This window comes from Thunnus albacares, chromosome 18 (assembly GCF_914725855.1).
Source record: "Thunnus albacares chromosome 18, fThuAlb1.1, whole genome shotgun sequence".
NCBI lineage: Eukaryota > Metazoa > Chordata > Actinopteri > Scombriformes > Scombridae > Thunnus > Thunnus albacares.
In genome coordinates, this window is record NC_058123.1 from 8476638 (window position 1) to 8503057 (window position 26420).

At 39.9% G+C, this 26420-nt stretch overlaps 1 protein-coding gene across 2 annotated transcripts; it reads right to left on the bottom strand.

Moving 5' to 3' along the window:
* Positions 1-2774: 2774 nt before the first annotated feature.
* enc1 (ectodermal-neural cortex 1) lies at positions 2775-26197 on the bottom strand. 2 transcript variants are annotated; one of them, XM_044334173.1, is made up of 3 exons: positions 26126-26197; positions 9498-11313; positions 2775-5444 (listed from the first exon to the last, which is right to left on the bottom strand). In XM_044334173.1, exon 2 carries the CDS (start codon positions 11305-11307, stop codon positions 9532-9534), a length of 1776 nt encoding a protein of 591 aa, XP_044190108.1. In that variant the 5' UTR covers positions 11308-11313; positions 26126-26197; the 3' UTR covers positions 2775-5444; positions 9498-9531. The 2 variants fall into 2 exon arrangements, with proteins under 2 accessions (XP_044190108.1, XP_044190107.1); XM_044334172.1 differs by lacking the exon at positions 26126-26197 and adding an exon at positions 18882-19215.
* Between the last annotated feature and the right edge of the window lie 223 nt (positions 26198-26420).

The following is a 26420-nucleotide window of genomic DNA, read 5'->3' on the forward strand; positions in this document are numbered from 1 at the left end:
AACACATCTGCAGTCCAACATCTCTCTGTATTGTTCTGCAGAGTAAAGGAAGCTCCAATAAGTGAGGGGTTTGGAAATCTAATGTGATCTCAGCCTTGTCTTCAGCAGTCCAGCAGACGCATTTTTGTCCTCATGTTACATCCTCAGTCTGCCTTGTGGCCCAGATAAACAGGGTCAGCTGTACGGCTTTTGAAAGGACAGTAAACTTTCTTACAAGTAGGTAAAACATTCAAATACATTTATAATAACCAAACAGTTTAATATTGCTATTATATTACATACTTATAAGTAGAGAACTTAAGGAAGAAAAGGTGCCGCTGTTATGAGATAGGAGGTCATGTAAACAACTGACCAAAAATTTCAGCTCTGAAAGTTTTGAAAGATCTTAAGTTAAATTTCAAGACATCTGACAGCGACACACTGGCCCCTGACACAGTCCCCTTGCCTGAGGCGGATTGGTCTTCAGCTGCCTGCTTGAAAGCTGATGTAACTCAGAGGTCAGAGCGAGCACAACCCAGAAGACGGCTCTCTCATTTTGAAAACATCCCTGACATGATCGCTCTGTGTGTGTATGTGTGTGTGTGTGTGTGTCTGGAATGGTTTAAACCAGATCCACCCTGGTATGAATATATTTTTTGTGTTGCTGTGAAAACACAGAAGCTCACCAGGCGTTTCCAGCTTTTTATCCACCTACCTGCACCTCCACGCAGCTGATGAAATCCTCTAAAATCCTCAGAGAAAGGGTTGGATTTTGGATCTGTATGATCTTGTTTGTAGCTCAAGACAGTTTATTTATCTAAAACATAATGTTGTCATCAGTAGGTCTGCACAATCAGCACAAGTAGCCAAGTAACTAACTATGGATTCATCAGCTTTTAACCTTAACTTGATAGTGCAGTATTTAATGAATGCTATGTATTAATATAATTATGTGTGTATTAATCCGCCACTAAAACTAGTTCCCGGCAAATGCATTATTTACTCTTGTTTAAGTAACTTTTGCTAAAAAATTAGAGCGCCCAGCTTTTTTAGGAAATTACTGAGCCCTTTTTTAACGTGAAAGCATGTGTTTGTTTTTAAAGATTTACATTCTCAGTAGGAACTGTGGCTGAATGCAACAGGGAGGATGGGGAGGTCATAAAGTATTGAGAGACAGACTAACACATTGTTGGTTTTGGTCTTCTTGTGGGATTTGTTGACAATAAGAAAAACATAGCTCCAGCCTTATCCTTCAATACAGTTTTGTGTTAAGTTTTGAAAACATTTATAATTGTGTGGGATATCACCTCAAAACAATAGAGTATTTTCATATTTTGTAATTCAAAATAATGCTTGGATTACCATTTCTATCAAGACATGTTAAACAGCCCTTACTAGACTTCTGTTGTCACTGACTCAGTGTAGTGTAAGAATATGTGCAACTAGTATGCATTTTAAAATATTATTGGATAACATCTCTCTCTTTGTGTATGTGTGTGCGTGCACGCATGGCTGACTGACTCGTGGCTAATGCCTGTGTTGCCAGGCGACAGTGACTTGTAGGTACATTGTTTTTATCACACTTGGCCACACATACAGACTGCCCACACAAAATACTAGACTCTAGTCTCTTTAGCCAAGCTCTGCATAAGCTAACGGCACCCAAAGGATTCACAGTGTTGAAGGGTTGAGCCATCAGCGCTATGTTCTGGGGGAGCAGGGGATAAAACCTACTTCCTGGCGGACAGGAAATTCAACTTCCTGTCTTGATTAATGGGGGGATTGTTGGATCACACAGGGGCACTGAGGGGCCTCCCGCACACAGAGCTCCCACATTTCACCTTAAATGTCGACCCTTTTTTTCTCCCTGCTGGTTCTCAGTCAGGGAGAGCTTGAGAAAAAATAATCTTGTGAAAGAGTTATCTTGAAATAATGAGATAAGATTTCTAACAGCGTATTACAACATCTCAGCACATAGTGTGACAGTCAACAGATTGCTTGTTTATTTCCCAGGCTCCCCCTTCCCCCGGTGCATGGGTGTATTTTGTTTGTGAACGCATGAGGGTCAAGATCCAGTAAAACTGGTGTTTCTCAACCTCATGTCACCGAGCAGGAGTCGTGTCAGGGTGAAGAATGTAAACAGTGAGCAGAACCGGACTCCTCAGAGCTGGAGGAATGCAGCAGCGAATGGCAGCGCGCTCTGCAGTCACTCACTAATGGGATGTTCGACTTGTTAGAAACAAGGGAACATCAAACGCAGGAGGGCTCCACAACTGGCTTTGCGACGCATTTCACTGATGAAAAGTGTGAGGGGGCGTAGGAAGTGAGAGGGGAGGCAGGCCAGGGAGGGAGGGAGGGAGGGAGGGAGGAGAGAGAGAGGTGCTTTTTAAGATTTCATGTTCTTCTCCAGCCCCCACACTTTGCAGATAAAGGTTGCCGTTGCCAAGGTGACTTGACAGAGAAAGGGAAAGTATCTGGCTGTGTTTTGCCTGTTCTTGTGCAGGGAGCTTAGAAGCCAGAGGCATAGATAAGATGATTTCAGTCCCTCCTCCACAGAACAAAAGCTGTACGCATGATATACTGCCTTAAATACCTCAGGACACTTTGGCTGCTGTATTCACTCCAAAGCTGCCTAAATATGTGAAACATGCTGTAATGAGAAAGCACTCTACGCTGTGCTGAAGCCACTTTCCCCTTCTAAATTTGCACTAGCACATTAATGCATGTAGACAGACAAATTATCTCCACAACTGGATTAAGCAGTGATGCGAAAACTTAAGACAAAGAGACGATGCTTTACAGTCAAGAGGAAAAAACTCTTATGTTTATTAGCCATGAATTTCACATTGTGAAAAAATCACATGTACAAAATAATGCCATAAAAATAGAAATTAAACTCTTACATGACAAAAAAAAAAAAAAAAAAAATGAAACTGATGCACGCTGACAGTGTTTTCTGTCTAATTTACATCGTCATGTGAAGCAAGATGCTGTGCTCCAATCTGAGCCAGCTGGATTTTCAGATAAAACAGAGGATAAGAGGAGGGCGAGAGCAGACATGGGAAATGCCACTCAGCAATTAGGTACAAATTGAAGGGGCATTCATTACTCGCTGTTGCTGGGAAAACTTGTGTTCTATGGGGGAAAAAAATACTCTTATGTGATTGGTGGGGCTCTGTATTCAGTGGTTGGAGGAGATCGACATTATGGAGCCACAAGGGTCTCCATAAAAAAGTCCTAAACTTTGATTTTTTTGGGGTGGTTTAAGGAGCTGAGCAGGAATTTATAGGGCTGTTTACCAATTGATTTGATTTGATCCATGAATTTGCAAGGAAGGACGTTTTAAAAAATATATACACACACTCCACCATAACATTACCTTACATTGAAATTCAATGATTGCATTAATATTCAACTGTAAAAAGTCAATGTTCAGGTATAGACAGACATACAGACAGAAACACTGATTAGAGTTACCAAGTATTTCATATGCAAGTGTTTAAGACATTCTCTCTTTTTTGGTCTTTAGGAACTTGCAATGTTTTTTCTTCTTTTTCTTTTTTTTAATATGTGCATCATTGACACTATGGTGAAAAGCACTGCGGTGTCTGCCCTTATCAATGCACAGCTTACTGGGTTCAACTCTTTCTCGACCTAATGGTGAAGACTGCGGGTTAACACCCCGAGGAGCCAAGTTAGCACACGTGACAGTCCTCCAGCTGTCCCAAGGACAGCTGCAGAGACCGTCGCATTCTTAACCATGTCAGGGTTATACTCTGTGATGTCCCTGATCGTTACTGGGTCACATACTGCAGCGTTCCTACTAGCAGCCTTATCTGTTTTATGGTTTATTGTTTTGTTGGTACAGTTTGGGTCTGAGGTGCTGATTTAAGGCAGGTTTGGACCCAGTTTGGAGCTTAAAGAGAATCTATTAGAAGTAGAATGAGTACTTCTTTCTTTCAACTTCATTCAGTCTTATTTGGGCAGTGACCCTGTGGCCTAAACTGATTCACACTTCATCAGTAATCTGAGCCATTCTTCCTCTTCCAACCACACTCTGACATAACTGAAAACCCCAGGAGAGGTGCACCTCTGTCTCGTTTAAAAGAACAAGTTCCTCCTCATTAAGACTGAACTGTGCAAAATGCAGCCCTGCTGAGATCAAATGAAAATACAACACCTGGCCATGCATGACATACCCCAAACATACATTCACATACGAATGCAGGCAGAGAAGAAATAAATAGGATTAAAGATAGTAACATAACAGAGTAATCATTGTCATATAAATTAAGACTAAGGAAGTACATTGCAGCAAGTTTAAAAAGAAACTGATTAATTCTCAGTTTATGTTAAGGTGACAAGATTTCTGTGACCACAGAGAAGAGTTCATGCCAGTTTTACTGAATCACTATGAGTGGACATGCTCTAAAAAAGGTTCAGCTATGACTCAGCAAGCGAGCCGCTGCTTTTTTATCAGAACAACAGAAGCACAGTCGGTCTTTTACAGCATTTAGTGTACAGCTGAATGTGTCCTTTCTGAAGCGCTGAATCCAAACACTGAATAAAGCCCCTGTGTGCAGTGTTAGTTAACCTGCGCTCAGCGGGCGTTAATGCAAAGCTGAAAAACAGAAAACAAGGTCGTGACCCCAGAGGGACCTCGACACCCCGGCCATGCACAAGATGTCCTCCCATCCTCCTCAACCTCAGCTGGTGCTGGTCATCAACACCTCATGGCTTGCAGTGACAGCAAACTGCCAAAGCCTTCATAAGAGGAACACTCAAAAGGTTTTGTTTCAGTGTCAGAGCTGTTAGAAACACATTTGAAAGAAGAACAAAAAGATCCAAGGGGTCAAACAAAAAAGCTTATTAGAGGATAAAAGGGGGTGATTTGCTCCTTCATTGTGCCATTTATACATCAGCTGTATTCAGTTAAACTGAGTTGCCTTCTGTTCTTTAGCACACCAATCATTGCATCCCCCCCCACCCCAATATAAATAGAACAACGATCATGCTATACATTGCAGTCTCCATGAATAGAGCTTTTTTTTTTTTCTTCTTCTTCTTTTTACTCAGCGAAAAAAAACATCAATACAGATCCTCACAAGCCTGTCATGACTAAATGGGAAAAATGCAGGTTGTGTGATGTTTGCAGTCCTCATATGGCAGCATGAAAGCACAAGCCTGATACGCTAAATGTACACAAGGTCGGAGTGTGTGCCTCATATATCAAGCAGCAGTTTGTTTGGTTTGTTTGTGCGAGCTACTGTTTGTCTCAACTTCCTTCTCAGGGACGAGACATGACATCATTCCAGTAAAATGTCCATCTGTACGTGCTTCTGTTTCGACATCTTTGCAACATCAAAATGAATGCGGGTGTCTGTACATCACTGCTCAGTGTCTCTTTTAGAGGATGTGGGCTTCTTCACAGTTGGAGTCAAGTAGATGATGCAAAACAGGGAAATCTGAGGAAGAGAAAAGAATAACTCGTTAAACAGGCTAATAAGATGTACGCCTGAAAGCAAACAGCGTTCAGCAGTTTAAAGGTGACTCTTTAATTACTCTGAGCACAAAAGAAGTTTAAAAGCAGAGAGTAAGACACATCTAGGAAAACAAGGCTCAAGAATAAAGCCCCTGGATCAATCTCCTTGAAATTTTAATCTCTGCAATGTTTATCTATCTTTAAAGAGAGGGGGATGTTCAAAGGTTGGAGGAAATAAAATGTAATGCTATAGCTCTGTGACTCTATCAGTGTTGTTGTCTCAACTCTATCATGATTTGTTTGTAGTGATGCTGTATTGAACTGCATTTTATTCACTTCCTGTGAGCTAATACAACACCGACACAAATCGCATCCTCAATAATCACCATAGAAGTGAATCAACACTTCTCTCGCACAGTCTGAACAAAAATGTAAGACTACAGGCTTTACAAAGGTAGTATTTTACCACAGAGCTATTATATTGATTTATATTGTGCAGGTATTGCTGATGTGTCCACCCTGTATCTTCTGCTAGACTAATAGATTTTGTAAATCCACCTACTCTATTTCTTCAGTGCAGTCTGGCCTTCGTCCAGCTTTGTATCTCCCCCTAAGCCTACTACACTTTTCACATCTGAGTGCGTTTTACTCTCAGAATTTCATTTCTTTGACCTTTCCATTTTTAAAGCTTTTACTTAATATGTGCTTATCTATATACCGCAGATGGTTACAGGCTTGGCAGCCCTCTATGTGTCTAATGTGCAAAGCAATATCCATTTTAGACATCCTCAGCTATCTCTGGTTGGAGGTCGGCCTTTCCCTTGGTGTTGTTGCCGGAGGATGTACATGTGATGAGTGAATAGCTGAACCGCTTTCTATCCAGCTGACATTTTAGAGAAATGTCTTGTTGCTGATGAGGCCTGGATTTGCCTAGGAGGCTTCAATGATCATCTCTCGGTAAATTTTACTTGAAATCTAGAAAACTAGCTAAGCACTGGATTCCAGTTTGGTTCATGTTAGTATTTAGAAAAAAAAAAGGATTAATTTATTAATCAAAGAGGTTTGAACACTGGTGTGGGCTCACATTTCATCTAATTCTTAGAGATTAACTCAATGTCACTGCCACTGGTGCATTTAAACTACACACTGTCACACTTGTATATTGCAATATGATGAAAATAAGGAATAATTTAACATTTTGGAAAATACACTTATTCACTCTCTTGCAGAGAGTTAGTTTAGAAGATTGATACAGCTCTCATGATTGTATGCTAAATATGTAGCTAAAGCCAGGAGATTGTTAGCTTAGCTTAGCACAAAGACTTGAATCAGGTGGTGACAGTTCACTAGCTAACATGTTAAATCTTATCTGTTTAATCCGTACAAAAACCAAAATGACAAGTTCTGGTTTTTCAGGAAGTTATTGACTGGACTATTTCTTGGCTGGGAGCAGTAGCTTCCTGGGGTCTAAGCTAAGCTAAGCTAACTAACTGTTGGCTGTAGCTTCAGCATACAGTCATAATAGTCATATTGATCTTATCATCTAACTCTCAGCAAGAAAATAAGCATATTTTTCACAATGTCTAACTATTCCCTATACACTGTGCACGTCCCATACATCATTCATTCTTTTAACTGGAAACCATTTAAATGGCCACACTGTAATGGGAACTGGAAGCCAGATGAAGCTGATCAGATTACTTTGGTCCAAAGTGTATGTAGACGCTAACTCATTTGCAGGGATGCTATATTTGTTCATTTAGTTCTCATCCTTGGACTTTTTTGGCAAATATTTGGCAATTTCCGGTAATATATCAGTGGTGGTATGAGACATGATACAGTATCTTACAAGTGACCTTTTCCTTGGTCTTACAGCTGTATTTTAGTTAAATTCATTAGACTGCTCTAGCTAAATGAAGTTAAATTAATTTATTTGGTTGGTCATCCTTAATCCATGCACACTGCTAATGATAGTTTCTTATACTTTTTTTGTGTCTTAATATCTTGTAAACATCTAAAATCCTGAAAATATGGCTATAGTACTGTAATACACTATTAATGATTCTGTCGGTACCATTCGTCCCTATTAAAAGCTCTGCAAGGAAGAGAAATCTAAAAAGAAGGATTCTCAGACAAGTTAATATTGTTCCCCTGGGAAAAACTGAGGGAAAACTTTTTTCTCTCACAGCTACAATCTCCTTCTGTGAGGTCTTACATACTTCCTTCCTCTTTCATTCCTAAACAGTCAGCCCTCTTTTCCATTCTTCCACATTTCGTCTTTTCACTGTGTTCAGGGAGTAGACTGTCAGTTGCCATGACAGGCAGGCCCACAAAAAACAAATTCTGTATTAAATTAGTGGCGGGATTATATCCTTCACTGAGCACAGTGTTGCACTGGCTTACAGATAGTCAAACCTTCAGTCTAGTGTCTCCTTTTCAGAGATGAGTCACTGAAAAGAAAGGGAATAATAAGTCTTCAAAAATATTTCATCCTGTAGAGAGGAGGAACATCACAGTATCGCAGCAGTGAGGCTACTCTGAGCTGCTTCCTGGCATTATCAAATGGGAGACTGTGCGGTGTTGGACAGCTGGAGAGACACTTCTCTCCCTTGCTTTCTCAAAAGCTGAGGGTTGGCAGCCATTTCAACCATACAAAAAAAAACACGAAAAAGACTGCCTCCATGGGTATGTGTGGGGGTCATCAGTGTAGGGTGTAGGGTTTGTGTGATGTGATCTGACCATGCAGCCTGCAGCGTGCAGAAAGATCAGGTTTGCCAGCTGACTACCCATGCTCCACATACGTCTGGCCTGTTTATCATCAGCTCAGGAGAGCAGGGTTAGAATGAGGCCAGGAAGACATAGACGGAGGCAGAAGAGACTGTCGAGTTCAACAGTAAATTTTCAGAGCGAGACCACTGCTATCAAGGATGATGTGTGTCTCACTGAGCAGAGGTGAGGGGTGGGGGGGCTGACACTTTCTAACTCTGCAAGTCTCCCTCCTCACTTCCCCTCCTGCCACTTCTCTCAGTCATCTCTACTTGTAACTGATGATGAATGGTTTCCGACACTGCGTGAGTCGCCGGCTGCCTCTCTCTCACCCAGCGTAAAGACCATAACCTCATCAAAGGAAGGCGACTGAGAGGGGATTAGCCTCGCCAGGGTGTTGTAGCCTGCTGGTGTGTGACTTGTCTAATTGGCAGACCCCCTTTTCCCTCTTAGAGAGATTTCCCCCACAGGAGCAATAAAAGTATCCTATTCTCTTTCAATTACCCTCTCTGTCCTTCAGCCCATCCCCACAGCCACATAACTCACTTAACTAACACACACAAGCCCCCATCAATCCCCCCACATTGTCCACCCTCCCTCCTCTAGATCTTTCTCCTCTTTTCAGCTAAGAAGACTCTTCCTATCGTATCAGTATCTTTCTTATTCTGAAAATTGAAGAGAACCAGCAAATGAAAATAAAGCCTGAACAATATGTCAATAGGCCAATATTGGCTTATCACAGATTGTATATCAGTATTGCAAATATAAACTGCAGTAAATGTTTTACAGGTTGCATTTTTCCATATTTTAAACCCTTATTTTTCTTAATTCAATTGAATCAAATCAATTTCAGAATATTTTTTTTTAACATTTCAGTGTTTATTTGGGCACCTGACTATTGTTTTAAGACAGACTTGAAAAATTGCGAACCTGTCCTTTAAGAGTTTGTGCATTAATTTATAGTTATCATATATAATGATTTAACTAAATGTGAACTTTTCTGTTCCAAATGTGCTTAAATATGTGCTGATTCACTGTCAAAAGTGATTTTTTTTATGTAAAATGAAATATCAGCCAATATATTATGTTTTTTATTATTCCTGATTCAAAAATCCTGTATTAGTTTGGCTCTAATTCATTCCCAAACACAATAACACATGAGAAAATACATCAAAAAAGCAACTGTGCATTTATAAATGGTTAAAGTAAAAGAAAAAGGTGCAACCGTCAAACTCTTCACACAGATAAAGACACAAGAAGTTCAACATACCTCATGAAATGAGGGTGGGTGGGGGGTTCGGGGTTCAAGCAGGCAGATGTTTCCAGGTGCTGACGAAAGCAGTGGGAATGAGCGAGTATGGCACAGTAGTGATGCTGTTCCAGGCATCCAGTGTGGGGTCGTAGCAGTCCAGAGTTTTACATCGCTGTGTGCCAAAGTAACCTCCCACAACATACAGTTTGTTCCCCGATGCCACTGCCTGGCAGCTCATCCGCTTGGCCGTCACATCGCCTACTTTAGTCCATTGGTAGTTCTCGCTGCTGAACTTATAAGCCGAGCACGCTGAGAACTCTGTATCCCCGCCCATGACAAAGATCTGGTTTCCCAGCACAGCAGCGGCTGTGTAGCGCCATGGCTGCGGGCAGGACGCAGGTACAGTCCATCGGTTCTCCTGCGGATCGTAGCACTGCACCTTGGGCAGCTTGTCGTGGGTGACGCTGGTTCCACCAAAGGCAAAGAGCTTGAGCTTGACACTGACCACTGCTGCATTGCTCACACCCTCTCTCAGAGGAGCCACCATGGTCCACTTGTTGGCCACTGGGTCAAACTGCTCCACCTGTTTCAGCGATACGGATGGAGAAGCAGGGAGGCAGCCAGTTGCTGCAGTGTGACCTCCTACCACGTACAGGCAGTGTTTCAGCTCTGCAGAGCCATGACCAAACCTGGCAATCAGCATGGGCGCCGCTTTGGACCATTCCTCATGGACGGTGTCATAGACCCATACATCTTTGGATACACCATTCTCTGAGCCTCTCCCACCTGTGATATATACCTTACAGCCGATGGCACAGGCGCTGAACTCCTTCCTTGGGCTGGGAATGTCTGCCTTCGGGATGATCTCTTTGGCCTTCTGGTCCACCAGGTACAACTTGTCACACATGAAAGTCTGCCCTCCCAGGAGAAAGAGAGCATGGCTGGTTTTTCTTGGTCGAGCACATGGGCTGTTAACCACGCCATCATTCTGCAGGATCTTCAGCTTACAGCGGATAGCCTCATCCACCAGCTCCTTGCTCTTGGCCTGGGCATTGATCAGCTCTTCTGTTGAGACATTCTCCATTAGAAAGATGGCAGGCAGCAGGGCAAGACGAACTGTTCTCAGGAGCTCTGGAAGGTGGCAGTGCCTCCTTTCCAGGTCATAGTTGATCCAGTTCAGGGCAGCTTCATAAACCAGTCTCTCATCTTCTGTCTCCAGCTCCTCGTGTGACAAAAGCTGCACTACCATATCTTTGGGCAGTTGGAGGAAGTCCTCTGTCTTGCAAATAGCAGGGAAGTTGCTGAGGCACATGCCCCAAGAGAGCTCTGACAGCTTGGTGCACTGGTGGGCATCAGACAGCAACAGCATGCCAAGACAGTTAGTCGGGTGAAGGTTTCTCTCCAGGAATTCAGCACAGGCATCCCGGATGTCCTGAAACTCCAGCATGTCCCCAGCCTCCAGTAGTGACTCTGCGTTCTCCTCATTGATGACCACACGTGAGGAGTACGCATAATCCAGCAGGAGCTCTAAAACCTCCGGGTGGATGGAGTCACGGAAGTCGACCTCACTGGCCTGGCTCTCCCTCAGCCCTCCGCTGAACATGGCCTCGAAGTAGCGGCTGCAGGCAGCCAGCACGGCACGATGGCAGGGGAACGAGCGGCTGCCGGCATGAAGCAGGACATCTGTGAAAAGCCTTTGCTGCCGCAGTGAGTTGAGGTGCATGAGGACACTGTCGGCATATGAGGACTTGTGGAACAGGTAGATGTTCATAGAGCCAGTGCTGGCTCTGGATTTCCGGTTCTCATGGACACACACGGACATTTTCATTGAATCCTGGAAAAGACAAGAAAACATGCTTTAAAACTTTGATGCATTTCATGTTTAAGGTCCATTGTAAACAGTGCTACAGTGTTTTGTTGAAGAAATGGCCAATATGAGTACAATACAACACAATGTTGGATGTAGATTTTTGTTTTTTTTACTATGCAACCATAAAAATATGGATGGTTTACATCTTCTGTCACTTTTTTATGCTCTAAAGACACAATCCTTGGTCTATTTCAGTCTATAAAGAGATTAACAATCATTATAATGTTTTTAACTTTAGGTTGTTACCATCATAAAGCTGAGACAGGCATCTGAAGAGGCTATGTCTAAAATTAAAGATAGTCCAACAGTCCCATTCCTACTTAACATCATCCAAACATTTTCAAATATTTTCTAAATTTAATGAAGGGATAACTCTGATGTACCAGTCGGATGCGGACAACAAGAAAACAGTCCCGTCAAAATAAAATTGACTCACATTTATTTGCACCTGTTTGGATACTACAATAGACCATTAGAGTTTTCAAAAAAAACATCTACTATCAGTAAGTCTCTCCTCCACTCACTGAATATTTACACCCCTCTTCTACCACTGATCTTTCCATCTTTCAAGTCGTCTTTCTGTCACTAATAAGCCTGGACATTTTCACTGTCAACATCATGTCTTTGGGACTTTCCACAAATATGTTCATATCCGAAGGATATAAAAAAAGACCAAAAAACATCAGAAGACCTGAAAGATTAAATTTTTTTCACTCTCTTGTGCACAACTCTCTTGTACTCATTTTTTCAGATGATGTATGCACCTTTTAGTTTCTGTAGTTCTAAATAGAGAGGGTGTTTTACTCAACATATTTTTAAATTTGTTTTCTAATGCCTTGTATATGTAGCAATTTTCTATCAATATTTTTTAACTACGTCCACTAATTTTTCAGTTAGATACAAGATAAATACATATAAAACACACATAAATAAGAGACAATTGTTAGCATGTAGGCAAAAGTGGTATGTAATTACTGTAAATCAGGCTAAATGATGTTATTTTTCAAAATAGACCGTGCTTTTCTGTGGTTTTACTTTTCTGTCAAGTATTAAATTGGGTCTAATTTGCCTTACTAAATTGCGTCCTCAGCCATGACTATTGCACAAGCATGTCAGCGCTGAAATATTACATTGTTCAGCCATAATATGATGAACGATCCACATTTTTTGGAGAGAGTATTGCAATCCTCCCCAAGAGATAGCAAGACATTTAGCAAGAGATCCAATGATTGCAAGTTGCAAAATAGCACAAGTCTGAGAGTTATAAAGGTCAACTAGATGACAATTGTCTTCTGCAGAGAGCAGAAGGCTTTTCCACTTTCAGTTGAGAAGAAGAAGAACTAATCCCCCTCTATTAGAGATACCATGATTTACAAGTCCCTTTGCAGTGCTGTTTAAGAAAAGAGGAAAGAAAGAGACAGCAGGACTCTTTTAAGCCTCTGAGAAATGCACAGAATTTACTCCCCTCCCCTCCAGAAAGTCACAGCTCCCATCCTCACTGTCCTTGTCCTGTCCTCACTCAAAGCTCACTTTCATTCCACCCAATTTCTGGAGATGTCAAGTGCCTCCTGCACTCTATTTCCAGTGATTCTGAGTCCCTGTCTGACCTTGTAAATCCACATCTGACAGAGTCTTTGACCAGATGTGCAGCCATTTTAAACTCTTAACCAGCTGCATGGTTTCTCAGTATCCAAACAATTCAATGAGTGATAGAAGATTGCTTAATGTTAAGAGTACACCATAAGTCAAATTACTACTCCACCCAAAGCAGACCTGAGGTGGCTGTAGCATGTTTATAGTTTCCTCATTGACAGCGAACAGCTGCACCTGTGTTCAGCTTGAATTATATTAGGTACAATTGATTCCAACAATGACAAAAGTTTTTAAGACAAAATAAATAAATATGAGACATCCATAAAAACTTCTCAAAACACTCCTGCAGGATAATCTACACCTCCTCTGTCCATCCATATGCTCAGTCAGTATGATGCAAACACAGCTACATAACCTATTTCCCACAGAGCCCAACACAGACATTGTCTATATTTCAATTTTGAAGTGACTATTACTGTTTTATGACTTTTTTTATGCCAGGAAAGCTTGTAACGATTGTAATGGACTGTAACTAACTGAAGTCAAACTGACCACAGCTGCCATTTTTTGTCTGTCAGTGAGAAAATGTTTTACAAACCTACAGGCGGTCAGTGTTTGATATATTTTATGGTGAGATCAAAAGTTCACAGGTGCCATAAATGATTCCTGTATAACTCAGTTATCAAAGAGGACAGTTTAAAGGGCAGGTACATTATTTTTTAAGTTTTTGAGGTTTTATATCATTCTGTAGCTTCACATTACTGTTCCATATGTATTCAAATCTGAAAATTCAAATTTTGGTCAAAGTACATAGGTTTAAGCATCAAAATGCCATTTTCCAAGGCTTTCTAAAAGCTTTTTCCCATGAGCAAGCGCTCTGGCTGCATCCCACGTCACTGCTTTTTGCTAATGACTGATTGGGTGTTTCCATTTGAAAAACCTGGAAAGGAACACAGGTGGTGTCCTCCTTTAACATTTCCCTTTCATTGCATCACCTGCTCAATCAGATAAGGCCTAGTTCAAGCTTGAACTAGGCCTGTCACAATAGCCCCTTTTGTTGGACAATATATTGTTCAAGAAATAATTGCGGAAAACAATATTGTCATTTAAGACCATTTTATGCCACCTCTTTGGGGTTTAAACCCTAATAGACCGGCACAAACTTAGAATATTATTTATCACAACTTGATGAAATAGAAAACCAACTGCGACCTTGGTTCCACAGGATTTTTTGCCTTCCAGTGATGACAAAACAGCAACCCGTCATCTTCTGACATCTGCCTCGGCTATAATGAGAATATCTGAGCCTGCTCTCTCACCTGCCTGTCACCTCCCACACACTCAGTACTTACACTGCAGCTCATGTTTTCTAATTGGAAGTTGTAAGTGGCACTAAAAATCTGGCACTAAATTGGAGAGGTTTTCATATGCTGATAATTAGCACGTCCTTTGATAAACATAACTTTCAGGCATCTAGATCCAAGGCACAGTCTCTGGCACGCAGATAAACTTCAATTAGTCCAGTAAAGGTATTGTGTGACTTTGCTGGAACATGATATGAAATCAACTGATTATCAATGATTATTTCAAATGATGGTCATTTTCTGCTCAAGGATTTACTCAAATAAAAACAATTCTGGATCACTACTGGAAGTTACCTGAAACCATGATAAGAGGTAAATATCACTGTTGTAGCCCTTTCACTAAACAATCTGTTGTTTCAGTGATGGTGTTCTAACATGCAAAGTTTTCTCCCTGAATTGATTCAAAGAGATATTATCTCATCTTGATAATGACAAAGCATGACACGGTCTTGCTCTCAGAAATACCAATATTATTTGGTCCAAATAAGAGCTTGGGGCATGACTAAATATCCCTTTGATAAAGTATTCAAAGCTAAAACTATGATGATTATAGTTTATATTCTCCTATCACCTGCCATTAAAGGACCAGTGTGTAAGATTTGGTTGTAGATTGCAACCAAATGAATACCCCTCCCCCTCCCCTTCCAAGCATGTAGGAGATCCTATGGTGGCCACGAAACTCACAAAAAATGCGAAAGACCCTCTCTAGAGCCAGTGTTTGGTTTGTCCTTTCTGGGCTACTGTAGGAACATGATGGTGCAAGATGGCAGCCTCTGTGGAAGAGGACCTGCTCCCTATGTAGATATAAAGGGCTCATTCTAAGGTAACGTCAACACAACAATTCTTATTTTCATGGGATTATACACTACTTAAAACATACTTGAATATTCCATTTCTGCAAAATCAATTCCTCTAGATGCCACTAAATCTTACACACTGGTCCTTTAAATTACACACTGCCCCATACAACTACTGAGGGTAATTTGCATGTATAATCCAAGTTTTGCATTTTACCTAACAACAAACAAGTCTTCCAATGGTTGAAATGCACTCATACATACAGTGAATGCATCAAGGCTGAACAAAGAGAGGAGCAGTAAACCTGATACTTATTCAATTTGCATATTAAAAGGATAAAGCCTGAATTACCAAATAGGCCCGCAGGCTCTGAAAACCCAGTGTTTATACATTTGTAATTGTTACTTTATGCTGAACCTACAGAATCTTATAAGAACTTGGGATGGTTTCAGAGAACATGGATGAATCTGTTCATGTATTTCAGTTCTCCATGATCACAAGGAGAATTTAGACAAGGCTGTAAAAGATGCACATTCCTCTAAATCTTCATATTAATCCAACACATGTAAACACAGATTATTGGGGAAATCCAATTACTGCAAACCATATAACCATTCAAATCACATTATTATTTAAATCTGGTGGGTCATGTGTGTAACAAGTTACTGTGAAATTACTGACAACTGTCTGGCTTAAATGTTTTTTTGTTTTTTAATCAATTTTTAAAAAAATTCTTAACAAGAGTATAAACACAAATGATGTACAGCCACTGAACATACTGTAACATCTCAGTTGGAGTGACAGTGAAACATACTACCCTACAGCAGAGCTACCCCCAGCCCTGTCTACCTCCCCCCCAAAAAACTCCCCAAGGACTCATGGATGACTCATTGGATGATCAAGGATAACCACAGTGAACATGGATCAAATACACAGCAGACAGCAAAAGATCGTGACAGATACAAGAATCACAACAGACCTTTCAATGCTTCAGCTGCTGAAAGCCACATATTCAAATTCACTTCTTTAGCCCCATTTATGTGAGCTGTCCATAGCTCCATGTAAATAACATCAAGAGAAGTTAGAACCAATTGTCTGCAGGTCAAAGTGTGTGGGGGGCTTCCAACCTACTGCAATCCTTTTTACAGCGGCTGTTAGACCTGAAAGCTCTATACGCTTCTGACATTTAGAGACACGAAGCAAAGAAATGTCATTCAGAATCAAAAACTGGTACGGTCGCCAGTATTCTGTCTCTGAAATAAGTGCCGTCAGTTTTGAGGCAACACCCCGGAGGCAACACCCTGCCAGCATTGGGCAACGTGTCATGTGAAGAAATGTGCCAGGGGGTTTTAACGAGCACAAGGTGCACAAGGCATTATCGAAACCTCTCATGAGATAAAGTTTACGGGGAGTAAGGGTAAGTCCTGTGCACAGAATTATAATGAGTCTGCTGATGGTCGGGATTCCGAGAGGTCAGATTAATATTAGCCCCGATCAAAGTCATGCTCCAATCCAGGGACATCCCCTCTCCATATTCTGTCTAATACCGGTACAAGGTGGCCATCATACCCCTAGATCCTCTTTTTGTAACGGTCAGCTCATGAAGTGGGTGTATGGACAACAGGTGCTGCCATGGTACACCGTGCACCTTGAGCGCTGCCCAAAGCTATAAATAAAAAAAGAAGGATGTGCCTGGCAGGTTGAAGCGGATCTTAACGTCCTAAGAGGAGCGTAACCCATCTGCATCGTAGATATCACCCAGGAAATGTGTCCGGCTTAAATGTTTTACATTACATTGATGTTATTTTGTAGACAATCAAGGAAAATTTGGGCTCAATCAGGGTAATGTTGACAACTTTGGCACAACTAACTGGTTGCAAGCGAGGGTAATTTTTTATTTCTGCTCTAACTGAGAACAACAAACTTCACTACAACTCTATAATCTGGCCAGAGGAAATGTAATAGCTTCAACATGTTGACCAGCTCACCTTAGTTAACAAGTGATTAGGATTTATTTTTAAAATGCAACTATTTCAAAAGGGAAAAAAAGCATCATCAACTGATAATTTTGTGTATAATTCATATATCATGTATGTGGAAATGCAGTAGCAGGAGTTGAAAAACCCTCTTTCATGACTGTGTGGCTGTTTTCTTTTTAACTTTATCATGTGTTTTCTTATGACAGTTAATAAACTCAAGTATTCCTTGTTATTTTGTCTTCAACTGGTGCTTAGTGGTCAAGATAGTTAGATGTTATAGTCAAGAGAGATGTTAGTTTAATACATGACTGTTTATGTAGCACCATGAAGATTATTTGCATATTCTTCATGGTGCTGGAATGAAATCTTACTGAAGACAAGTCTCTTATTTCGGCATAAAGCAACTGGAGCTGGAACAATTAGTCCCTTGATCGGTTGACAGAAAAACTATTTATTTTGATAGTGTTTCAAATGCAAAAATAGTGAAAAAAGGCAACACATACTCTGCTCGAGCTTCTGAAATGTGAAGATTTATTGCTTTTCTTTCTCACATATCATAATAAACTAAACTACCTTCAATTTTCAACTGCTGGTCGGACAAAACAAGCGATTTGAAGATGCCACCGAAGGTTCTGGGAAGTTGTGACGGGGACTTTTTTACATTTTATAGACTAAACAATTAATTGATTAATAAAAAAGTGGCAATTAAATTGCTAATAAATAATCTTTAGTCACAGCTATAAAACCAACCACTGTTATTTATAATTATCAACAATCCGTGCTCATAACATTATGACTTATACTTGGTCTCTGATCAATCTCACATACTATTTTCTGTAACAGTCACAGTATCAATACAATATAATACAACATGCCCTGAGAGGCAGGAGAGATGCCAGTGTGTGTGTGTATGTGTGTATGTGTGTGTGTGTGTGTGGTTGGCTGGACGTCTGTGAGAGTTGTCATCCTCATCCACTCACAGAAAACAGATCCACAGTCTCATACCGGAAAGCACATACATGCCACACTCAGAAAGGACACAGTAAAAAGGCACGCAGCCTCTGGACTCTATCTGAGGCCTGGCTGGATGCAGTCTGTTTAAAATCATTGCCAGGTGTTCACAATCATCTCTGGACTCAGGAAGAGGGATGGGAGGGAGAGACTTCAAAAGTAAACACCGGGCTTATGTGGGCCAGCTCTATACATCTGCCACTTGTGGGGGGGGGGGGGGGGAATGAAATGAAACATGATGCAAAACAAGAGGACACGGCAGCAGCTATTGATCTGCACGCCTGCATCAATCTTCATCTAAATCTAACAGAATCAAATTTATAGTCTCAAACCAGCTGTCCTCACACATGCGAGCAAGCTCAACTGTGTTTAAACTAAAGCCCGAGCACAAAAAAGATATTTCTTACCAACTGTTATAAATAAGAAGAGCCTGTCACACCTGATGTCGCCTTCAAATACATGTAAAACATCTTGAGCATGCATGAGAATGCAGGAACAAGACGCTGAGAGGAGCACAAAGGGACTGAGAAGAGCTGCTCTGAAGCATATTCCATGATAATAAAAAATAGTATAGCTCTGGTTAAATAATGGCAATAACATAATATTGGAATAAGCAATGGATGTCAACAACAATCTTTTGTCCAGGCTGCTTTCTGATGCGCTTTTTCTGCCACAGCCCGGAGTTTTCCCATCATCAGGTGATAAGAAAAAGGATGCAGCAGTTCTGTTCTAACAATCTATTGATAAGCCGTAATAGACTACTGATGTTATTTATTGTCATGTTTACCTCTTTGGGTGAAAGCAGGAGTTCAATCGTGCCCGCAGTATCCCTCGAACATGCCACTTCTGAAAGAGCCACGATGCAAGCCTTGCGCTCGGGCTGTGTGACAACTCCTTGGTTATTTCCGAAAAGCTGGCGGATACTCGGTCAGAATGAGGCTGTTTTTCCTCAGGTAACGCACTAAACTGTGTTCTTTGGAAATTCCGGGTGTTATATGTATACACATATATCACAAAATAGACTGGCTTTAATGCAAAAGGATGAGTCGAGATGTTTGGAGGCGTTCCTCCTGCGCTTCTGCTTGCTGCCTGTGCTGCTCTGCTCCTGTGTGTGACGGTCCTCCTCCTGCGCTCCCAGTTCTCTCTCGCTGGAATCAATGGGTGTGTTTACAGTGGGAAAGGGGGAGGACCGTCACCTCGTGCAGGAAATGAAATGAGTGAGAGAGACACAGGAAGGGGGAGGAGGATTGTGGGGGGGGGGGGCAGGGGGGGTGGCATGCAAAAACGTGGAGGAGTTGGTCTCCCAAGGCAGGAGTCCCCCCCTACCCCCCCCCCCTCCCACCAGACACACACATACATCAGCGTTTAATTTATATTGTTTGGTTTTAGGTGTTTTTATGAATTTTCCTATAGTGTGTTTTACTTTTAGTCAAATTTAACAATTCCTATTCAGACCACCCTTTGGGAACCACTGCACTGGTGGTGTGAGGAAGAAGTAGTGGAAAGTAACTAAGTATATTTAATCAAGCACTTTATTTAAGGACAGGTTTATTGTATTTTACTCAACTATGTCCATTTTAAACTTATACTTCTACTCCTCTACATTCACATGACTAAAGGTAGCCTATTACTTTTCAGCAGTAATGGAGGAAGTAATCAGATTCCTTACTTAAGTAAAAGTCCCAGTACAACAATGTAAAAATGCACCGTTACAAGTAACAGACCTGCATTATTGTACTGCAGTATCATCAGCAAAATGTTTACTTAAAATTTAGATTTTAAGTAAAGATTTATTTATTTATTACTATATTATGACATTGTTTGATTGTTACTCATGCAAAAACGTGTAAGAAGCATTTTACTGTTACATCTGGTCATGGTGGTTTTACTTTTAACTACTTTACAGTTTGGTAGTTTAGTTCGGTGGTTCCCAACATAGGGGTCGGGCCCCTTTAAAGGATCACAAGATAAATTTGGGAGGTCGTGAGATGATAAATGTATGAGGGAAGATGAAAAAAAAAATTCTGCTAAACAAAGTTTGTTGTGAAATATTACCTCATTATATAAAGGTAACCATCTGAGAAGTTTAGGGGGGAAGGTTTAGAACAACAGATTTAATCCTTAAGAAAACACTGTATTTTAATATGCATATGTTTTTTTATGTAAAATCTTAATCACATATAGAGCATATGAGCAGTTTATTAAAAAAAGATGCACCAATTACCCAGCGGTAGTTTTTTTCAGCTCCATTTCGACTAACTATAACATTTAGGTTGTTAATGCATCAAATAAAGTCAATCAGACACTGACTAATCTGCATAATGAGTACTTGTACTTTTAATACACTCTATTGCTAATATGCTTTTGCTTTTACATGAAGTACTTTTATAATGTAGTGTTACTACTTCTACTTAAGGATCTAAATACTGTTTCCGGCGCTTATTTTGAACCCGTACTTGACTCTAGAGGACAGAAAATGAGCATCATGTCATAGCTCATGTGTGCAGATGTTATGTCTACATTCCATCATGTGATTAACTTTATGGCAAATGTACACTGTAGCTGCCTCTGGCTAATGTTACTGTAATAGCTGATGATGCATACTAGATTGAAATCTGAGATCTGAGACTACATGCAGTCATGCAGATTTTTTAACATGAAACCTCAGTCGCATTGTGTTTTATTGTCAGTATATGGGATCATTATTACTACCCCCCCAATTCTCCTCAATTTGTATTCTTTTATAATGTATGATATTTTAAAGGTTGGACACCTTCCATCACACTAACAACAAATCACAGTGAAATAATGAAGCTGAGTTTGATAGATTATAACGTTTTAGACTTCAGTTGCTATTTTTGGGTTAAATAACTTCTCATAGACTATAAAGCAATACCCAAGTCCAAGCTAATTGTAGATTAAATTAAAATCCAGCATCCAGCAGGGCCCAAAGAAAAATAAAGGTGTTGTTTGTGTCGTGCTTCTGTTGGAGCACTTTAAAAACGACATCATATAGAAAGTACCATTAAGTTTGACTGAGTCACAGCAAACTGACCACTGAATACCTCATACACTCTGTTAATCCTATAGGATTATAAAGGCATTGTGGTTTTTGTGGTTGGGGTAGCGGGAAGTCCAATTTTATTTCTGGGCATCTTGTGTGAGTCACATCTGTGGTCCTTGGTGTGGTGTGTTTGGCTGTGACTAAACTCATTGGACCCTTGAGGCTATAAGGTTATTGTTTTTGTTTTTATGTGTAGTGTACATGTTGTGGTGATTACAAAGCTGTTACATAGTCACATCCGGTTTCTTTTCTCATCAACTGCTTCTTATAAGGACAGAATAACACTTTTACTGCAGTTTCATATTGAGGATAATACAGCGCTCTTCTTTTACAACATACAGTCGTTATATTATTATTATTAGTAGTAGTAGTAATAGTAATAGTAGTAGTAGTAGCAGCAGCAGTGCTAACAACACTGTTTTCATACTTGTCACATGTGGATCTGTATTCAGTCTTCTTTTAATTAGTTTAAAAGTAAATAATAATAATAACAATAAGTACATGGGTGCTTAAATTTCTTTTAATCAAATTATCATATTGACATTCTGATCATATGCCACACAAATGTTGTGTATACACCCTGTACAAATAATGCTAAACAGTGAATAAAGAGGGAGAGAGTTATGGGTTGTTTTTGGTTGTAAAGGGTAAAAAAATACATTATGGCAGGAAATGTTTCATATATATGACAGGAGAGACACCTAGTGGACAACATATTCCTGGGACTAATAGTGCAGAAGCTTGAACTGATGGAGACTGACACATTAATGAGCAGAAATAGGCAACATAAAATGTGTGTTTACAATTTTTACAACACCAATCACAGATATATGCAAATCCATTGCATTTAACCATGTTTTACGGCTGGTGTCTCTCAAACAGAAGTAATGCAACTTCTGAAACATGTTCATAAGCAATTCAAAACGTATTTAGTCGCAAAGAAAAAACACCATTTCAACAAATATGTCATATATATATATATATGCCACTAGAGACACCTAGTGGACAAACTATTCTTGGGAATAATAGTGCAGACTTGCTGCTTGATAGCTGAAACAGAGGGAGTTGTACAGACCGACACAATAATGAGCAGATCTCAAAAGGCAACATGAAATAATGTATTTGGTTCGATTAAGAGTACTTTAGAAGACATTTCTTCAAAGTTGGCTAAAAGCTAAAATGAAATAATGTAGCAGCTCTTAAAACTCAGCTAATGACACTATTTTATCTTTAATTCCTATTTACTATACTGAGATATTTCTACTTTATGTCAAATTTGTGTCTGTTTGGAGTTAGAAATATTCTTTCTTTAGTGTTGGTGTTTTTTTATTTTTATTTGCAGCGGCAGTCTCAAGTTTGGACACGCTTGCTCTTTCAAGAGAGTGACTTTTGACTGGTGCTGCATCTCATGATTTGGTTTATTTTATCTCATGGAAAAAGTAAAGAATGAGTCAATTGTTGTAGATATCAAATAGCAAAAATGCAATGAAATAGGAGTCATTAGTAAGTAAACATTTTCTCTACTAAAGTAAAGGTTAAGATAGACTCAAGTTGCACACAAGCAACAAGTAGAGATGACTCATATGTTCAATATCTGGTGATGAGTCAGTTATGAAGGGTGATACAGATCCTAACAGATATCACAAACTGAAAATCGGGCCTGTCGATGCTTGTTCCAGCGTCCAGTGAGACATTTCCAAGAAGTGAAGTCAGGAAGTGGCTAAAAATTCTTGTTTCTTCACAGTGACTTGTGTCTAAATGTGGTTCACACATGGTTGCAGAAAGTCTTAAGTGATATTTATATCTGTATATTGCAATTCACAGATACAGATCTTTAAAGTGATAAAATAACTCTCTTCCTATCTCACACACACACACTCATACAGCCGACAATAAAACATTTATGACATTTCCTGATAGCTCTGTAAGTCAGGTTTATCCAGTCATGAGCTGTTACCATAGACCACATACCACTCTCCCAGAAACACATTTGTACTTAATATAAAGGCATGTTGCTTGGGCACCTCCCTATAGAACAAAGCCTTTTTTTTTGTGGTCTGTGTTGTCACTTTTGGCATCTACAAAAGGCTGTCATGCATGCAGGGGATGTATTAGTAGGTCAGGTTCAGTTTATCTATTAACTTTTACACTGAAGCAAGATTATGCAACTCCTGAGAGAAGAAATAAGACAGTCTTCCTCTTAGAAAAAAATCAATACACTCCAGGATTTTGCTGCTATGGCCTTACTTGGCTGTGGTGCCAGCTAGCTAGCTATTGTGTACCTAACATTACTAGCTAGTTTGCTCACTTCATGACTCTTCTTTGCTTGTGCTACTGTTATATTTTAACATGTGACAGATATACATTTAAATGATTTTAAGAAAAACAAGGAACTGCGTGACTCTAAAAAATGATGGAAATTCACTGTAATTGACACTTGGGGTCACTGTTCAGCAAAAGTTACATATTCTCTCTTTAATGATTAATTAATTTGTTTTTGATTAATCGCTCTATTAATCAAGATTTTTATTCTGGGGAAACCTATTTTCCCAAAGGATTTGTTTTCAGCAGCGAAACTTGCCCTGATATTCTCAATCATGGATTCTCCAAAGGTGAATACTTTTATTTATATCGGTGTATTTTTTGATCACTTCATTTTTTTTTAACCAGTTATGATGCCATTGATTTAACAATTGATTAAATCAAATCAGGATGTTTCATTTACAGTTGTTTTTTTTTTTTTTACAATTACTTACACACTAAAATTAAAAACAACACACAGTTAGTGAAACCTGACACTCAAGAAGCAAAACTCCAGTCCAGACTTGCACAACTATAAGCACATTCTCAGCCTCACAATTCTTACAAAACACAGTGTTTTGCACAACACTAACCACACTTATCTACATTAGACACAGAAATCTAACACGAAGTCACTCCTATGACCATTTCAAGGCGCTGCCTTTCAAAATACCAGACCTATGAACCGATTGATCAAACACGGCTGACAGGTGTATAGATGCTTAGGTGCTTAGAGGAAGAGGGGGAGTGAGGATGAGAGGCGGAGTCTGCAGAGAAAGAGGTTGTAGGGAGAGGATGAGGGAGAGGAAAAGGTAGACCTGGAGGAGGGAACTCGAACAAAGAAGACGATGACCAAATTTATCAGATGAGATATGAGCAATATTGGTTGACGGTGATGTAAACCATGGGTCGACAGTGAGAAAGGCTGGACAGATAGTTCAGCCCAACCTCAGCAGATATATTGTTGCAACAGTAATTCAGACATTTCAACAGGAGCACAGGCAAAAAACAATTTTTCTCTACTGTCTACAGTAAAATCAGTACTACATCAGTCCTTTTTGGTACCCATTCACTGCATTCCATGTTTGAAACAATGCCTTGTACATTGTCCTGTGACATTTTACATGTATTTTGATTCGTCTACATCGAGAACATCAAAGGGGAAGAAGCCTCATATTGTTAGAGGAACAAGAGATAGCTATCGTAAACATGGTCTTGGCTAATACTGTAATGCGACACGCCTCAGAGAAATTCAAACAAACATCCTCAGTGACTACACAGTTTTCAATAATATCCATCGGGTCTCTCTATCAACACTGTGGCGAATCCTTGAAAAGCATCACGTACAGATGAAAAAATGGATTTGCCATTCAAGAAGATGCTGTATTGTTGCTGTATTGAGAGAGAAGACATAGCCTGTGATGTGAACAAAGTGTTACTGCATGGATAGATCCAGCTAGACCAGGAGATGACGCTTAGGGGTTGTTTTTTTTTAATTCATGCTTTTTGTCTCCACAGTTGTTTTTTTCTGTGTTTACGTACTATATTCTATTTAGAATATGTTCTGTTCTGATTTTCAGTGCAAAATGCAACCTTTGGAAATGTATGGATGTATCGACTGATTTTACAATGTGGAGAGAAATAAATATTTTAATCAGTGCGTAGTACTGGTCTTGTTTGTTGTGTGTGGTTAATATATTCATGTACTTTACTTTAACAAAAACGTTGTTGTGTGTTGCACCTCAGGGCCGCCGTACATGGCTGTGCTTTCCTCTTTAAATCTTTGCAGAGAAGTGACTTCCATATGCATTTGGAGCATTCCTGCATTAAGAATTAAAAATGGACATAGAATTTCAGATCAGATGTCAGTATTCACAGCAGAGATGTTGGCAATATTATGGGCACGTTGGTGGGTAAAGAGGAGAAATCAAATCCAAGTCCAGACTTGATATATTGATGGAGATTTATCAAACATACAGAATTCACAAGGCAGGGTGTGCAGTGGGAAAAAAGCTATTTTGCCTACAAAAGAAAAGATTCAGTTGTCATAACCAGGTTGAGGCTTGGGCATTGTGGGCTTAGGAGTGGGCTGGATCTGAATCCATCTTGGGTGTAACCCAGATGGCAAATGTGAGTGTGGAGGCTCAGAGACAGTGAGACACATCCTCATCCAGTGCAAGAATTACTCATTTCAAAAGAGGAAGCTGTTCAAAGACCTGGGAGCAGCTGGAGAAAACAGTTTTTACTTAACCTACATAACTGGACTAAAATGAAGAAACTGATGGAATATCTGTACAGTATTGGACAATATGACAAAATATAAATAACTGTCAAAAGGGACATCAAGGCCGGTCCCCCCTAATCGGTGCCATTTGCATGTGGTAACTTCATTCTGTATCTTGTTTCAGCACTGTATGTAATAACACACGTGTGTTCTATTCAAAATGTGTAACGGTGAATCTCAGGCCATTTTATTTATTTTTTACATTGTCTAAATGACAAATTCTTCATATGAGTAACAGGACTGAAAGTAACAGGACTGAGTTTTTAGCATAGCATTAGCAAATACATGAAATGTGGGTGACAGGACTGAACGTTGAGATTTATGTTTTCAGTCATACTTACAATATGATCAAAAATACAGAAAATAGAGAGAGAGAACTTACTTTTGGTCTTCCATGGCCTTAAGGAAACTCAAATGCTGCTACTTCCTGTTGATCTTGTGACTCGTGGCATGTCCAAAATTTCTAGAGGGCGGGGGGACATGTCAGGGTAACAGGACTGAGTGAAAACCTGGGGACACAACTAAAATCTGTATTTTAACTAATATATTATGAATTTTCTGATGATAAAATGTATAATATGTCTGAATTGGATATAAAGTAACACAATAATACAAAAATAATAAGATAAGAAGGATTCTGATCATATTTCATAGTGAAGTGTAGTGTTAGAGAGTGG

Bases quoted from the DNA above. Each gene is read 5' to 3' on its own strand.
- enc1 (XM_044334173.1), bottom strand. From the start codon at position 11,307: ATGAAAATGTCCGTGTGTGTCCATGAGAACCGGAAATCCAGAGCCAGC.